Source organism: Ranitomeya imitator, chromosome 9, assembly GCF_032444005.1.
Source record: "Ranitomeya imitator isolate aRanImi1 chromosome 9, aRanImi1.pri, whole genome shotgun sequence".
Classification (NCBI taxonomy): domain Eukaryota; kingdom Metazoa; phylum Chordata; class Amphibia; order Anura; family Dendrobatidae; genus Ranitomeya; species Ranitomeya imitator.
The window spans coordinates 3,875,743-3,893,002 of NC_091290.1; the positions used below are offsets into that span (position 1 = coordinate 3,875,743).

Below are 17,260 nucleotides of genomic sequence, written 5' to 3' on the forward strand. Positions count from 1 at the left end.
TCTTGTACATAGGGGCAGTATTATAGTATATTCTTGTACATAGGGGCAGTATTATAGTAGGTATACTCTAGCACATGGTGGCAGTATTATTTCTGTACGCAGGAGAACCTTTCATTTCATGTTGATGGGATTTTCAGAACACGGTTAACACTGAATACTAATAATCCGCGTGTATAAAGCGTCCTGTGTGATTTGTGGCCGATTCTTGCGGTAATGTTTTGGGGGGTCGTTTCTGTGAGGAGTCTGGTGATGGCACCTGTAGGACGAGGCTCCGGGGACGGTGATGTCAGGATGGAGCACGGTGTCTGGAGACCTTCCTCCTCCTCCTCTTCCTCCCAGAGCCTCCATCACTCTGGAGCAGCTGCACACTGCCGGCTCTGGGGGTCTCACACACACCGTGCTCTGCTCCCCCTCCTCACAGTGACCGTGGTACATTCCTCGGATTGTGGGAGCCGTCCATGAGCCTCCGGGGGTCTCTGTGTGATCCCCCTCCCCGGACGGGAGGTCCCGAGCCCGGCGCCCGGCCGCAGCGGAGGATGGAGGGGGTCGGCGGCACCAGGACCATGTGCTACAGCAGGTGGAGCTACGACAGGTACGGGGCCCGAGGGGTTAACGGAGCCGGTGACAATGTGTCACAAACAGCGGCTGCTGGGAAATGTTACAATGTATCAATGTGTCTGCCTGTTACTGGGGGTGTGGGGGGATTCATATGGCTTGTGTGCGCCGGCTGGGGACATACGGAGCCCCCCATATATGGACACATGGAGCCCCCCTATAGCGCAGGCGATGTATACGGACATACGGAGCCCCCCTATATATGGACATACGGAGCCCCCCTATATATGGACATACGGAGCCCCCCTATAGCGCAGGCGATGTATACGGACATACGGAGCCCCCCTATAGCGCAGGCGATGTATACGGACATACGGAGCCCCCCTATAGCGCAGGCGATGTATACGGACATACGGAGCTCCCCTATTGCTCAGGCGATGTATACGGACATACGGAGCCCCCCTATAGCGCAGGCGATGTATACGGACATACGGAGCCCCCCTATAGCGCAGGCGATGTATACGGACACACGGAGCCCCCCTATATATGGACACATGGAGCCCCCCTATAGTGCAGGCGATGTATACGGACACACGGAGCCCCCCTATATATGGACACATGGAGCCCCCCTATAGCACAGGCGATGTATACGGACATACGGAACCCCCCTATAGCACAGGCGATGTATACGGACACACGGAGCCCCCCTATAGTGCAGGCAATGTATACGGACATAAGGAGACCCCTATAGCGCAGGCGATGTATGCGGACACACGGAGCCCCCCTATAGTGCAGGCAATGTATACGGACATACGGAGACCCCTATAGCGCAGGCGATGTATACGGACACACGGAGCCCCCCTATAGCACAGGCGATGTATACGGACATACGGAGCCCCCTATAGCACAGGCGATGTATACGGACACACGGAGCCCCCTATAGCGCAGGCGATGTATACGGACATACGGAGCCCCCTATAGCACAGGCGATGTATACGGACATACGGAGCCCCCCTATAGCGCAGGCGATGTATACGGACATACGGAGCCCCCCTATAGCGCAGGCGATGTATACGGACATACGGAGCCCCCCTATAGCACAGGCGATGTATACGGACATACGGAGCCCCCCTATAGCGCAGGCGACGTATACGGACACATGGAGCCCCCCTATAGCACAGGCTATGTATACGGACATACGGAGCCCCCCCCTATAGCACAGGCGATGTATACGGACACACGGAGCCCCCTATAGCGCAGGCGATGTATACGGACACACGGAGCCCCCCTATATATGGACACATGGAGCCCCCCTATAGCACAGGCGATGTATACGGACATACGGAACCCCCCTATAGTGCAGGCAATGTATACGGACATACGGAGACCCCTATAGCGCAGGCGATGTATGCGGACACACGGAGCCCCCCTATAGTGCAGGCAATGTATACGGACATACGGAGACCCCTATAGCGCAGGCGATGTATACGGACACACGGAGCCCCCCTATAGCACAGGCGATGTATACGGACATACGGAGCCCCCCTATAGCACAGGCGATGTATACGGACACACGGAGCCCCCTATAGCGCAGGCGATGTATACGGACACACGGAGCCCCCTATAGCGCAGGCGATGTATACGGACATACGGAGCCCCCCTATAGCACAGGCGATGTATACGGACATACGGAGCCCCCTATAGCGCAGACGATGTATACGGACATACGGAGCCCCCCTATAGCACAGGCGATGTATACGGACATACGGAGCCCCCCTATAGCGCAGGCGATGTATACGGACATAAGGAGCTCCCCTATAGCACAGGCGATGTATACGGACATACGGAGCCCCCCCCCTATAGCACAGGCGATGTATACGGACACACGGAGCCCCCTATAGCGCAGGCGATGTATACGGACACACGGAGCCCCCCTATATATGGACACATGGAGCCCCCCTATAGCACAGGCGATGTATACGGACATACGGAACCCCCCTATAGTGCAGGCAATGTATACGGACATACGGAGACCCCTATAGCGCAGGCGATGTATGCGGACACACGGAGCCCCCCTATAGTGCAGGCAATGTATACGGACATACGGAGACCCCTATAGCGCAGGCGATGTATACGGACACATGGAGCCCCCCTATAGCACAGGCGATGTATACGGACATACGGAGCCCCCCTATAGCACAGGCGATGTATACGGACACACGGAGCCCCCTATAGCGCAGGCGATGTATACGGACACACGGAGCCCCCTATAGCGCAGGCGATGTATACGGACATACGGAGCCCCCCTATAGCACAGGCGATGTATACGGACATACGGATCCCCCTATAGCGCAGACGATGTATACGGACATACGGAGCCCCCCTATAGCACAGGCGATGTATACGGACATACGGAGCCCCCCTATAGCGCAGGCGATGTATACGGACACACGGAGCCCCCCTATAGCGCAGGCGATGTATACGGACACACGGAGCCCCCCTATATATGGACACATGGAGCCCCCCTATAGCACAGGCGATGTATACGGACATACGGAACCCCCCTATAGCACAGGCGATGTATACGGATACACGGAGCCCCCCTATAGTGCAGGCAATGTATACGGACATACGGAGACCCCTATAGCGCAGGCGATGTATGCGGACACACGGAGCCCCCCTATAGTGCAGGCAATGTATACGGACATACGGAGACCCCTATAGCGCAGGCGATGTATACGGACACACGGAGCCCCCCTATAGCACAGGCGATGTATACGGACATACGGAGCCCCCCTATAGCACAGGCGATGTATACGGACACACGGAGCCCCCTATAGCGCAGGCGATGTATACGGACACACGGAGCCCCCTATAGCGCAGGCGATGTATACGGACATACGGAGCCCCCCTATAGCACAGGCGATGTATACGGACATACGGAGCCCCCTATAGCGCAGACGATGTATACGGACATACGGAGCCCCCCTATAGCACAGGCGATGTATACGGACATACGGAGCCCCCCTATAGCGCAGGCGATGTATACGGACATACGGAGCCCCCCTATAGCACAGGCGATGTATACGGACATACGGAGCCCCCCTATAGCGCAGGCGATGTATACGGACACACGGAGCCCCCTATAGCGCAGGCGATGTATACGGACATACGGAGCCCCCCTATATATGGACACATGGAGCCCCCCTATAGCACAGGCGATGTATACGGACATACGGAACCCCCCTATAGCACAGGCGATGTATACGGATACACGGAGCCCCCCTATAGTGCAGGCAATGTATACGGACATACGGAGACCCCTATAGCGCAGGCGATGTATGCGGACACACGGAGCCCCCCTATAGTGCAGGCAATGTATACGGACATACGGAGACCCCTATAGCGCAGGCGATGTATACGGACACACGGAGCCCCCCTATATATGGACACATGGAGCCCCCCTATAGCACAGGCGATGTATACGGACATACGGAACCCCCCTATAGTGCAGGCAATGTATACGGACATACGGAGACCCCTATAGCGCAGGCGATGTATACGGACACACGGAGCCCCCCTATAGCGCAGGCGATGTATACGGACACACGGAGCCCCCCTATATATGGACACATGGAGCCCCCCTATAGCACAGGCGATGTATACGGACATACGGAACCCCCCTATAGCACAGGCGATGTATACGGATACACGGAGCCCCCCTATAGTGCAGGCAATGTATACGGACATACGGAGACCCCTATAGCGCAGGCGATGTATGCGGACACACGGAGCCCCCCTATAGTGCAGGCAATGTATACGGACATACAGAGACCCCTATAGCGCAGGCGATGTATACGGACACACGGAGCCCCCCTATAGCACAGGCGATGTATACGGACATACGGAGCCCCCCTATAGCACAGGCGATGTATACGGACACACGGAGCCCCCTATAGCGCAGGCGATGTATACGGACACACGGAGCCCCCTATAGCGCAGGCGATGTATACGGACATACGGAGCCCCCCTATAGCACAGGCGATGTATACGGACATACGGAGCCCCCCTATAGCGCAGGCGACGTATACGGACACACGAAGCCCCCCTATAGCACAGGCGATGTATACGGACATACGGAGCCCCCCCTATAGCACAGGCGATGTATACGGACACACGAAGCCCCCCTATAGCACAGGCGATGTATACGGACATACGGAGCCCCCCCCTATAGCACAGGCGATGTATACGGACACACGGAGCCCCCTATAGCGCAGGCGATGTATACGGACACACGGAGCCCCCCTATATATGGACACATGGAGCCCCCCTATAGCACAGGCGATGTATACGGACATACGGAACCCCCCTATAGTGCAGGCAATGTATACGGACATACGGAGACCCCTATAGCGCAGACGATGTATACGGATACACGGCGCCCCCCTATAGCACAGGCGATGTATACGGAAACGCGGAGCCCCCCCCTATAGCGCAGGCGATCTATACGGACACACGGAGCCCCCCTATAGCGCAGGCGATCTATACGGACACACGGAGCCCCCCTATAGCACAGGCAATTTATTGGGACACGCGGAGCCCCCCTATATTGCAGGCGATGTATACGGACATACAGAGCCCCCCTATATTGCAGGCGATGTATACGGAAATACGGAGCCCCCTATAGCACAGGCGATGTATACGGACACACAGAGCCCCCGTATAGCGCAGGCGATGTTTATGGACACACAGAGCCCCCGTATAGCACAGGCGATGTTTATGGACACACAGAGCCCCCGTATAGCACAGGCGATGTTTATAGACATCTCTGAATCATTCATGCCTTTGTTAATTAATCATTTTATAGAGCGGATAAATCATTTATCAAGAAATAATATGAGCTAGCAGAGCGCCTGATGACAGCACTTTATATGAGCGAGCAGAGCACCTGATGATGATGGCAGCACTGTATATGAGCGAGCAGAGCGCTTGATCTTGACGACAGCACTTTATATGAGCGAGCAGAGCACCTGATGTTGATGACAGCACTTTGTATGAGCGAGCAGAGCGCCTGATGATGATGACAGCACTTTATATGAGCGAGCAGAGTGCCTGATGACGGCAGCACTTTATATGAACGAGCACAGTGCCTGATGATGATGACAGCACTTTATATGAGCGAGCACAGTGCCTGATGATGATGACAGCACTTTATATGAGCGAGCAGAGTGCCTGATGATGATGACAGCACATTATATGAGCGAGCAGAGTGCCTGATGATAACAGCACTTTATATGAACGAGCAGAGTGCCTGATGATGACAGCACTATACATGAGCGAGCAGAGTGCCTGATAATGATGATAGCACTTTATATGAGCGAGCACAGTGCCTGATGATGGTGACAGCACTTTATATGAGCGAGCAGAGCTCCTGATGATGATGAACGCACTTTATATGAGCGAGCAGAGCTCCTGATGATGACAGCACTTTATATGAGCGAGCAGAGCTCCTGATGATGATGACAGCACTTTATATGAGCGAGCAGAGCGCCTGATGATGATGAAAGCACTTTATATGAGCGAGCAGAGCGCCTGATGATGATGACAGCACTTTATATGAGCGAGCAGAGCTCCTGATGATGATGAACGCACTTTATATGAGCGAGCAGAGCTCCTGATGATGACAGCACTTTATATGAGCGAGCAGAGCTCCTGATGATGATGACAGCACTTTATATGAGCGAGCAGAGTGCCTGATGATGATGAAAGCACTTTATATGAGCAAGCACAGTGCCTGATGATGATGACAGCACTTTATATGAGCGAGCAGAGCGCCTGATGATGATGAAAGCACTTTATATGAGCGAGCACAGTGCCTGATGATGATGACAGCACTTTATATGAGCGAGCAGAGCGCCTGATGATGATGACAGCACTTTATATGAGCGAGCAGAGCTCCTGATGATGATGACAGCACTTTATATGAGCGAGCAGAGCGCCTGATGATGATGAAAGCACTTTATATGAGCGAGCACAGTGCCTGATGATGATGACAGCACTTTATATGAGCGAGCAGAGCTCCTGATGATGATGACAGCACTTTATATGAGCGAGCAGAGCGCCTGATGATGATGAAAGCACTTTATATGAGCGAGCACAGTGCCTGATGATGATGACAGCACTTTATATGAGCGAGCAGAGCTCCTGATGATGATGACAGCACTTTATATGAGCGAGCAGAGCACCTGATGATGATGATGACAGCACTTTATATGAGCGAGCACAGTGCCTGATGATGATGAAATCACTTTATATGAGCGAGCAGAGCGCCTGATGATGATGACAGCACTTTATATGAGCAAGCAGAGTGTGCACAGAGGACAGCGCTATATATGCTTACTGCACGTTATACATCTGGCCACTGTCATCATTTCGTTGTATGATGTCACTGCGGCTCCATGTCTCTGATGTCGGTCTACAGCGAGTCATATGATTGCAGCACACCTCATTGTGCACATTATTGCACCGCCGGCCTCTAGAGATCTGCAGAGCGTTGCTCTAACCCTATACTGACATACAATCTGTTTGGGATATGTGGCCAGCGCTGGACTCCTCTGTCTTCTATGACGTTGTGCTGAGAGCTGTGCAGCCTCCTGCCTGGCATTGAGCGCACCACTGGCCTTGGTGATGACATTACTGAATGTGTGCTCTAGGGTCAGTGACTGATCATTGGGAAGCTGGTGACATGAACAGGTCCTCCTCCTTCCTCCTCCTGTGACTTACCGCTGACGTTCTTTCTGATGGAATCGTTCGATTTTTCCGTTTTCTCCATCTGGCCCAGACCGACATGACAACTTCTCCAGCCAGGACTCGTCTGCAGAGATTACAACAAAGACACATCAGACTTCTCACATTTCCTGCACCGTCCATATCTATGTCCAACCTGCACAAACTACTCATCATGCTGATAAGGCAGCAGTGGCTCAGTATTGGGGTGTGTGACCCTATTACTGCACCTGCTGTGTGGTACTGTGCACCCTCTAATTCTCCTGGAGCCCTAGATTCCACTTTTATTGCACCCATAAAGTATGATGTCAACAAAAGTGCCCCCCAATCACTAAGATACCCCTTGTTGTGAATTCTGTGGCAGAGCTCTCTCCTGTGGTCACAAGTGGTACTTCGGCTGGTTCTCTCTGTGAGCTTCTGTTGGTGGAGGAAAGTGGTACTGCGGCTTCTGAGTTTCCTTCCTCAGGTGATGTGGTGAAGTCGTTAGGTGCTGCTCTATTTAACTCCACCTAGTGCTTTGATCCTGGCCTCTAGTCAATGTTCTAGTATTGGACCTGTTTCCTCCTGGATCGTTCCTGTGTCCTGCTGCTCTGCATAGCTAAGTTCCTCTTTGCTATTTGTTTGCTGTTTTTTTCTGTCCAGCTTGTCAATTTGTTTTTTTCTGCTTGCTGGAAGCTCTGGGACGCAGAGGGTGTACCTCCGTGCCGTTAGTTTGGTACGGAGGGTCTTTTTGCCCCCTTTGCGTGGTTTTTGTAGGATTTTGTGTTGACCGCAAAGTTACCTTTCCTATCCTCGCTCTGTTCAGAAAGTTGGGCCTCACTTTGCTAAATCTATTTCATCTCTACGTTTGTCTTTTCATCTTACTCACAGTCATTATATGTGGGGGCTGCCTTTTCCTTTGGGGTATTTCTCTGAGGCAAGGTAGGCTTATTTTCTATCTTCAGGCTAGCTAGTTTCTCAGGCCGTGCCGAGTTGCATAGGGAGTGTTAGGCGCAATCCACGGCTGCCTTTAGTGTGGTTGGAGAGGATGAGGGATTGCGGTCTGCAGAGTTCCCACGTCTCAGAGCTCGTTCTATGTTTTTGGGTTATTGTCAGATCACTGTATGTGCTCTGACCGCTATGTCCATTGTGATACTGAATTGCCTTTCATAACAGTACTGGAGGCCTGAAGTACTAATGATTCTCAATAGAGGGAAAAAAGAAGTTCTGAGACCATTTTTTTTTCTCTGCACTGTGTTTTGCCTTTTTTTTTCCCCTAGACATTTGGGTGGTTCAGGACACAGGTGTAGTGATGGACATTAAAGGTCTGTCTTCATGTGTGGATCAGCTCACGGCAAGAGTACAAAATATTCAAGACACTATTGATCAGAAAGCTATGTTAGAACCAAGAATTCCTATTCCTGATTTGTTTTTTGGAGATAGAACTAAATTTCTGAGTTTCAAAACTAATTGTAAACTATTTCTGGCTTTGAAACCTCGCTCCTCTGGTGACCCAGTTCAACAGGTTTTGATCATTATTTCTTTTTTGCGTGGCGACCCTCAGGACTGGGCATTTTCTCTTGCGCCAGGAGATCCTGCATTAAGTAATATCAATGCGTTTTTCCTGGCGCTCGGATTGCTGTACGATGAGCCTAATTCTGTGGATCAGGCAGAGAAGAATTTGCTGGCTCTGTGTCAGGCTCAGGATGAGATAGAGGTATATTGTCAGAAATTTAGAAAGTGGTCCGTACTCACTCAATGGAATGAATCTGCGCTGGCAGCTATATTCAGAAAGGGTCTCTCTGAAGCCCTTAAGGATGTCATGGTGGGTTTTCCTATGCCTGCTGGTTTGAATGAGTCTATGTCTTTGGCCATTCAGATCGGTCGACGCTTGCGCGAGCGTAAATCTGTGCACCATTTGGCGGTATTACCTGAGCTTAAACCTGAGCCTATGCAGTGTGATAGGACTATGACTAGAGTTGAACGGCAAGAACACAGACGTCTGAATGGGCTGTGTTTCTACTGTGGTGATTCCACTCATGCTATCTCTGATTGTCCTAAGCGCACTAAGCGGTCCGCTAGGTCTGCCGTCATTGGTACTGTACAGTCAAAATTTCTTCTGTCCGTTACCTTGATCTGCTCTTTGTCATCGTATTCTGTCATGGCGTTTGTTGATTCAGGCGCTGCCCTGAATTTGATGGACTTGGATTATGCTAAACGTTGTGGGTTTTTCTTGGAGCCCTTGCAGTGTCCTATTCCATTGAGAGGAATTGATGCTACGCCTTTGGCCAAGAATAAGCCTCAATACTGGACCCAGCTGACCATGTGCATGGTTCCTGCACATCAGGAGGTTATTCACTTTCTGGTGTTGCATAATCTGCATGATGTGGTCGTGTTGGGGTTGCCATGGCTACAAGCCCATAATCCAGTATTAGATTGGAAATCCATGTCGGTGTCCAGCTGGGGTTGTCAGGGGGTACATGGTGATGTCCCATTTCTGTCAATTTCGTCATCCACCCCTTCTGAGGTTCCAGAGTTCTTGTCTGATTACCGGGATGTATTTGATGAGCCCAAGTCCGATACCCTACCTCCGCATAGGGATTGTGATTGTGCTATCAATTTGATTCCTGGTAGTAAATTCCCAAAAGGTCGACTGTTTAATTTATCTGTGCCTGAGCACGCCGCTATGCGCAGTTATGTGAAGGAGTCCCTGGAGAAGGGGCATATTCGCCCGTCATCGTCATCACCATTGGGAGCAGGGTTCTTCTTTGTAGCCAAGAAGGATGGTTCGCTGAGACCTTGTATAGATTAACGCCTTCTTAATAAGATCACGGTTAAATTTCAGTACCTCTTGCCGTTGTTATCTGATTTGTTTGCTCGGATTAAGGGGGCTAGTTGGTTCACCAAGATAGATCTTCGTGGTGCGTATAATCTTGTGCGAATTAAGCGAGGCGATGAATGGAAAACTGCATTTAATACGCCCGAGGGTCATTTTGAGTATCTAGTAATGCCATTCGGACTTGCCAATGCTCCATCAGTGTTTCAGTCCTTTATGCATGACATCTTCCGAGAGTACCTGGATAAATTCCTGATTGTGTACTTGGATGACATTTTGATCTTCTCGGATGATTGGGAGTCTCATGTGAAGCAGGTCAGAACAGTTTTTCAGGTCCTGCGTGCTAATTCTTTGTTTGTGAAGGGATCAAAGTGTCTCTTTGGTGTTCAGAAGGTTTCATTTTTGGGGTTCATCTTTTCCCCTTCTACTATCGAGATGGACCCTGTTAAGGTCCAAGCCATCCATGATTGGACTCAGCTGACATCTCTGAAAAGTCTGCAAAAGTTCCTGGGCTTTGCTAATTTTTATCGTCGCTTCATCTGCAATTTTTCTAGTATTGCTAAACCATTGACCGATTTGACCAAGAAGGGTGCTGATGTGGTCAATTGGTCTTCTGCTGCTGTGGAAGCTTTTCAAGAGTTGAAGCGTCGTTTTTGTTCTGCCCCTGTGTTTTGTCAACCAGATGTTTCGCTTCCGTTCCAGGTCGAGGTTGACGCTTCTGAGATTGGAGCAGGGGCTGTTTTGTCGCAGAGAAGTTCTGATTGCTCGGTGATGAAACCATGCGCCTTCTTTTCCAGGAAGTTTTCGCCTGCTGAGCGTAATTATGATGCGGGCAATCGAGAGTTGCTGGCCATGAAGTGGGCATTCGAGGAGTGGCGTCATTGGCTTGAGGGAGCTAAGCATCGCGTGGTGGTCTTGACTGATCATAAGAACTTGACTTATCTCGAGTCTGCCAAGCGGTTGAATCCTAGACAGGCTCGTTGGTCGTTGTTTTTTGCCCGTTTTGACTTTGTGATTTCATACCTTCCGGGCTCTAAAAATGTGAAGGCGGATGCTCTGTCTAGAAGTTTTGTGCCCGACTCTCCGGGGTTATCTGAGCCGTGGGTATCCTCAGAGGGGGTAATTTTTGTCTGCCATCTCGCCTGATTTGCGGCGGGTGCTGCAAAAATTTCAGGCTAATAAACCTGATCGTTGCCCAGCGGAGAAACTGTTTGTCCCTGATAGGTGGACGAATAAAGTTATCTCTGAGGTTCATTGTTCGGTGTTGGCTGGTCATCCTGGAATCTTTGGTACCAGAGAGTTAGTGGCTAGATCCTTTTGGTGGCCATCTCTGTCGCGGGATGTGCGTACTTTTGTGCAGTCCTGTGGGATTTGTGCTCGGGCTAAGCCCTGCTGTTCTCGTGCCAGTGGGTTGCTTTTGCCCTTGCCGATCCCGAAGAGGCCTTGGATACATATCTCTATGGATTTTATTTCAGATCTTCCCGTCTCTCAAAAGATGTCAGTCATTTGGGTGATCTGTGATCGCTACTCTAAGATGGTCCATTTGGTGCCCTTGTCTAAATTACCTTCCTCCTCTGATTTGGTGCCATTGTTCTTCCAGCATGTGGTTCGTTTACATGGCATTCCAGAGAATATCGTTTCTGACAGAGGTTCCCAGTTTGTTTCGAGGTTTTGGCGAGCCTTTTGTGGTAGGATGGGCATTGACTTGTCTTTTTCCTCGGCTTTCCATCCTCAGACTAATGGCCAGACCGAGCGAACCAATCAGACCTTGGAAACATATCTGAGATGCTTTGTTTCTGCTGATCAGGATGACTGGGTGTCCTTTTTGCCTTTGGCTGAGTTCGCCCTTAATAATCGGGCCAGCTCGGCTACCTTGGTTTCGCCGTTTTTCTGCAATTCTGGGTTCCATCCTCGTTTCTCTTCAGAACAGGTTGAGTCTTCGGACTGTCCTGGTGTGGATACTGTGGTGGACAGGTTGCAGCAGATTTGGACTCATGTAGTGGACAATTTGACCTTGTCCCAGGAGAAGGCTCAACGTTTCGCTAATCGCAGACGCTGTGTGGGTCCCCGACTTCGGGTTGGGGACTTGGTTTGGTTATCTTCTCGTCATATTCCTATGAAGGTTTCCTCTCCTAAGTTTAAACCTCGTTTTATTGGTCTGTATAGGATTTCTGAGGTTCTTAATCCTGTGTCTTTTCGTCTGACCCTTCCAGATTCTTTTTCCATACATAACGTATTCCATAGGTCATTGTTGCGGAGATACGTGGCACCTATGGTTCCATCTGTTGATCCTCCTGCCCCGATTTTGGTGGAGGGGGAGTTGGAGTATATTGTGGAGAAGATTTTGGATTCTCGTGTTTCAAGGCGGAAACTCCAGTATCTGGTTAAGTGGAAGGGTTATGCTCAGGAAGATAATTCCTGGGTCTTTGCCTCTGATGTCCATGCTCCCGATCTTGTTCGTGCCTTTCATATGGCTCATCCTGGTCGTCCTGGGAGCTCTGGTGAGGGTTCGGTGACCCCTCCTCAAGGGGGGGGTACTGTTGTGAATTCTGTGGCAGGGCTCCCTCCTGTGGTCACAAGTGGTACTTCGGCTGGTTCTCTCTGTGAGCTTCCGTTGGTGGAGGAAAGTGGTACTGCGGCTTCTGAGTTTCCTTCCTCAGGTGATGTGGTGAAGTCGTTAGGTGCTGCTCTATTTAACTCCACCTAGTGCTTTGATCCTGGCCTCCAGTCAATGTTCTAGTATTGGACCTGTTTCCTCCTGGATCGTTCCTGTGGCCTGCTGCTCTGCATAGCTAAGTTCCTCTTTGCTATTTGTTTGCTGTTTTTTTCTGTCCAGCTTGTCAATTTGTTTTTTCTGCTTGCTGGAAGCTCTGGGACGCAGAGGGTGTACCTCCGTGCCGTTAGTTCGGTACGGAGGGTCTTTTTGCCCCCTTTGCGTGGTTTTTGTAGGATTTTGTGTTGACCGCAAAGTTACCTTTCCTATCCTCACTCTGTTCAGAAAGTTGGGCCTCACTTTGCTAAATCTATTTCATCTCTACGTTTGTCTTTTCATCTTAACTCACAGTCATTATATGTGGGGGCTGCCTTTTCCTTTGGGGTATTTCTCTGAGGCAAGGTAGGCTTATTTTCTATCTTCAGGCTAGCTAGTTTCTCAGGCCGTGCCGAGTTGCATTGGCAGCGTTAGGCGCAATCCACGGCTGCCTTTAGTGTGGTTGGAGAGGATTAGGGATTGCGGTCAACAGAGTTCCCACGTCTCAGAGCTCGTTCTTGTTTTTTGGGTTATTGCCAGGTCACTGTATGTGCGCTGACCTCTATGTCCATTGTGGTACTGAATTACCTTTCATAACAACCCCTACAGCGAATTCCTCCACAGTACCCTCCCCATGCACAGTACGATGACCCTACGGTACCTCACCCCGCAAATCCCCCAGAAAAGTATGGAGACCCCAACACAGTATGATCCCCAAACTGTGACCCCCATACGGTCCTCCATACAGCATAAGGGGCCTACATACAGTATATTGGCCCCTCACCTCACTACACTGTATAATGTCCCCCACACAGCATGATGGACTCCATGCAAACATTCACACTGTACAATTGCTTGCATACAGTATAAAGACTCCCACATTGTCCTCCAAATATTATAATAGCCCCACATAGTCTTTGCTCTCCCCATAGTCATCCATATACTATACTACACTCCCCACAGTCCTCTATACAAAATAATGCCTCCCCATAGTCCATACTGTATAACGCACCTCCCCATAGTCCTCTATATAGTATAATGCACTCCCCATAGTCCTCTATATAGTATAATCTAATCTGTATCTTCTCCCTTTCAGTTTCATTAAATTGCTTTTGGTATTTCCATGTGCAAATGAGAATAATGATGATACCTCTTCCTTCTTTTTTGAAGCTAAACATTCCCAGATCCTTTAAAGGGACCTCAGCAGGATTGTGCTCAGTGATTACAGACAGTGTCAGGTCAGAGCCGTTATACTGAATACACTGATACTTCTGATCAGGATTGTGCTCAGTGACTACAGACAGTGTCAGGTCGGTGCAGTTATACTGATTACACTGATACCTGTGATCAGGATTGTGCTCAGTGACTACAGACAGTGTCAGGTCGGTGCCGTTATACTGATTACACTGATACTTCTGATCAGGATTGTGCTCAATGACTACAGACAGTGTCAGGTCGGTGCCGTTATACTGATTACACTGATACCTGTGATCAGGATTGTGCTCAGTGACTACAGGCAGTGTCAGGTCGGTGCCGTTATACTGATTACACTGACACCTGTGATCAGGATTGTGCTCAGTGACTACAGACAGTGTCAGGTCAGTGCCATTATACTGATTACACTGATACCTGTGATCAGGATTATGCTCAGTGACTACAGACAGTGTCAAGTCGGTGCCGTTATACTGATTACACTGATACTTCTGATCAGGATTGTGCTCAATGACTACCGACAGTGTCAGGTCGGAGCCATTATACTGATTACACTGACACCTGTGATCAGGATTGTGCTCAGTGACTACAGACAGTGTCAGGTTGGTGCCATTACACTGATTACACTGATACCTGTGATCAGGATTGTGCTCAGTGACTACAGGCAGTGTCAGGTCGGTACTGTTATACTGATTACACTGATACCTGTGATCAGGATTGTGCTCAGTGACTACAGATAGTGTCAGGTCGGTGCCGTTATACTGATTACACTGATACCTGTGATCAGGATTGTGCTCAGTGACTACAGACAGTATCAGGTCAGTGCCGTTATACTGATTACACTGACACCTGTGATCAGGATTGTGCTCAGTGACTACAGACAGTGTCAGTTCGGTGCCGTTATACTGATTACACTGATACCTGTGATCAGGATTGTGCTCAGTGACTACAGACAGTGTCAGGTCGGAGCCATTACACTGATACCTGTGATCAGGATTGTGCTCAGTGACTACAGACAGTGTCAGGTCGGTGCCGTTATACTGATTACACCGATACCTGTGATCAGGATTGTGCTCAGTGACTACAGACAGTGTCAGGTCGGAGCCATTATACTGATTACACTGACACCTGTGATCAGGATTGTGCTCAGTGACTACAGACAGTGTCAGGTCAGTGCCGTTATACTGATTACACTGATACCTGTGATCAGGATTGTGCTCAGTGACTACAGACAGTGTCAGGTCGGTGCCATTACACTGATACCTGTGATCAGGATTGTGCTCAGTGACTACAGACAGTATCAGGTCAGTGCCGTTATACTGATTACACTGATACTTCTGATCAGGATTGTGCTCAATGACTACAGACAGTGTCAGGTCGGTGCCGTTATACTGATTACACTGATATCTGTGATCAGGATTGTGCTCAGTGACTACAGACAGTGTCAGGTCGGCACCGTTATACTGATTACACTGATACCTGTGATCTGGATTATGCTCAGTGACTACAGACAGTGTCAGATCGGCACCGTTATACTGATTACACTGATACCTGTGATCAGTATTGTGCTCAGTGACTACAGACAGTGTCAGGTCGGCACCGTTATACTGATTACACTGATACCTGTGATCAGGATTGTGCTCAGTGACTACAGACAGTGTCAGGTCAGTGCCGTTATACTGATTACACTGATACCTCTGATCAGGATTGTGCTCAGTGACTACAGTGTCAGGTCGGTACTGTTATACTGATTACACTGATACCTGTGATCAGGATTGTGCTCAGTGACTACAGACAGTGTCAGGTCGGTGCCGTTATACTGATTACACTGATACCTGTGATCAGTATTGTGCTCAGTGACTACAGACAGTGTCAGGTCGGTGCCGTTATACTGATTACACCGATACCTGTGATCAGGATTGTGCTCAGTGACTATAGACAGTGTCAGGTCGGTGCCGTTATACTGATTACACCGATACCTGTGATCAGGATTGTGCTCAGTGACTACAGACAGTGTCAGGTCGGTGCCGTTATACTGATTACACTGATACCTGTGATCAGGATTGTGCTCAGTGACTACAGACAGTGTCAGGTCGGCACTGTTATACTGATTACACTGATACCTGTGATCAGGCTTATGCTCAGTGACTACAGACAGTGTCAGGTCAGTGCCATTATACTGATTACACTGACCCCTGTGATCAGGATTGTGCTCAGTGACTACAGACAGTGTCAGGTCAACACCGTTATACTGATTACACTGATACCTGTGATCAGGATTGTGCTCAGTGACTACAGGCAGTGTCAGGTTGGTGCCGTTATACTGATTACACTGACACCTGTGATCAGGATTGTGCTCAGTGACTACAGACAGTGTCAGGTCGGTGCCGTTATACTGATTACACTGATACCTGTGATCAGGATTGTGCTCAGTGACTACAGACAGTGTCAGGTCAGCACCGTTATACTGATTACACTGATACCTGTGATCAGGATTGTGCTCAGTGACTACAGACAGTGTCAGATCGGTGCCATTACACTGATACCTGTGATCAGGATTATGCTCAGTGACTACAGACAGTGTCAGGTCGGTGCCGTTATACTGATTACACCGATACCTGTGATCAGGATTGTGCTCAGTGACTACAGACCGTGTCAGGTCGGTGCTGTTATACTGATTACACTGATACCTGTGATCAGGATTGTGCTCAGTAACTACAGGCAGTGTCAGGTCGGCTCCGTTATACTGATTACACTGATACCTGTGATCAGTATTGTGCTCAGTGACTACAGACAGTGTCAGGTCGGCACCGTTATACTGATTACACTGATACCTGTGATCAGGATTGTGCTCAGTGACTACAGACAGTGTCAGGTCAGTGCCGTTATACTGATTACACTGATACCTCTGATCAGGATTGTGCTCAGTGACTACAGTGTCAGGTCGGTACTGTTATACTGATTACACTGATACCTGTGATCAGGATTGTGCTCAGTGACTACAGACAGTGTCAGGTCGGTGCCGTTATACTGATTACACTGATACCTGTGATCAGTATTGTGCTCAGTGACTACAGACAGTGTCAGGTCGGTGCCGTTATACTGATTACACCGATACCTGTGATCAGGATTGTGCTCAGTGA

At 49.7% G+C, this 17,260-nt stretch overlaps 1 protein-coding gene across 2 annotated transcripts in view; it reads left to right on the top strand.

Moving 5' to 3' along the window:
- Positions 1 to 380: 380 nt before the first annotated feature.
- TUB (TUB bipartite transcription factor) overlaps positions 381 to 17,260 on the top strand; it is a 158,061-nt gene continuing 141,181 nt past the window's right edge. The window contains exon 1 of one of the 2 annotated variants that reach the window (XM_069738359.1): positions 381 to 592. In XM_069738359.1, the coding sequence (XP_069594460.1) occupies positions 459 to 592 (134 nt within the window). In that variant the 5' untranslated portion in view covers positions 381 to 458. The remainder of the gene's footprint in view (positions 593 to 17,260) is intronic. The other variant, XM_069738362.1, reaches the window with a different exon arrangement.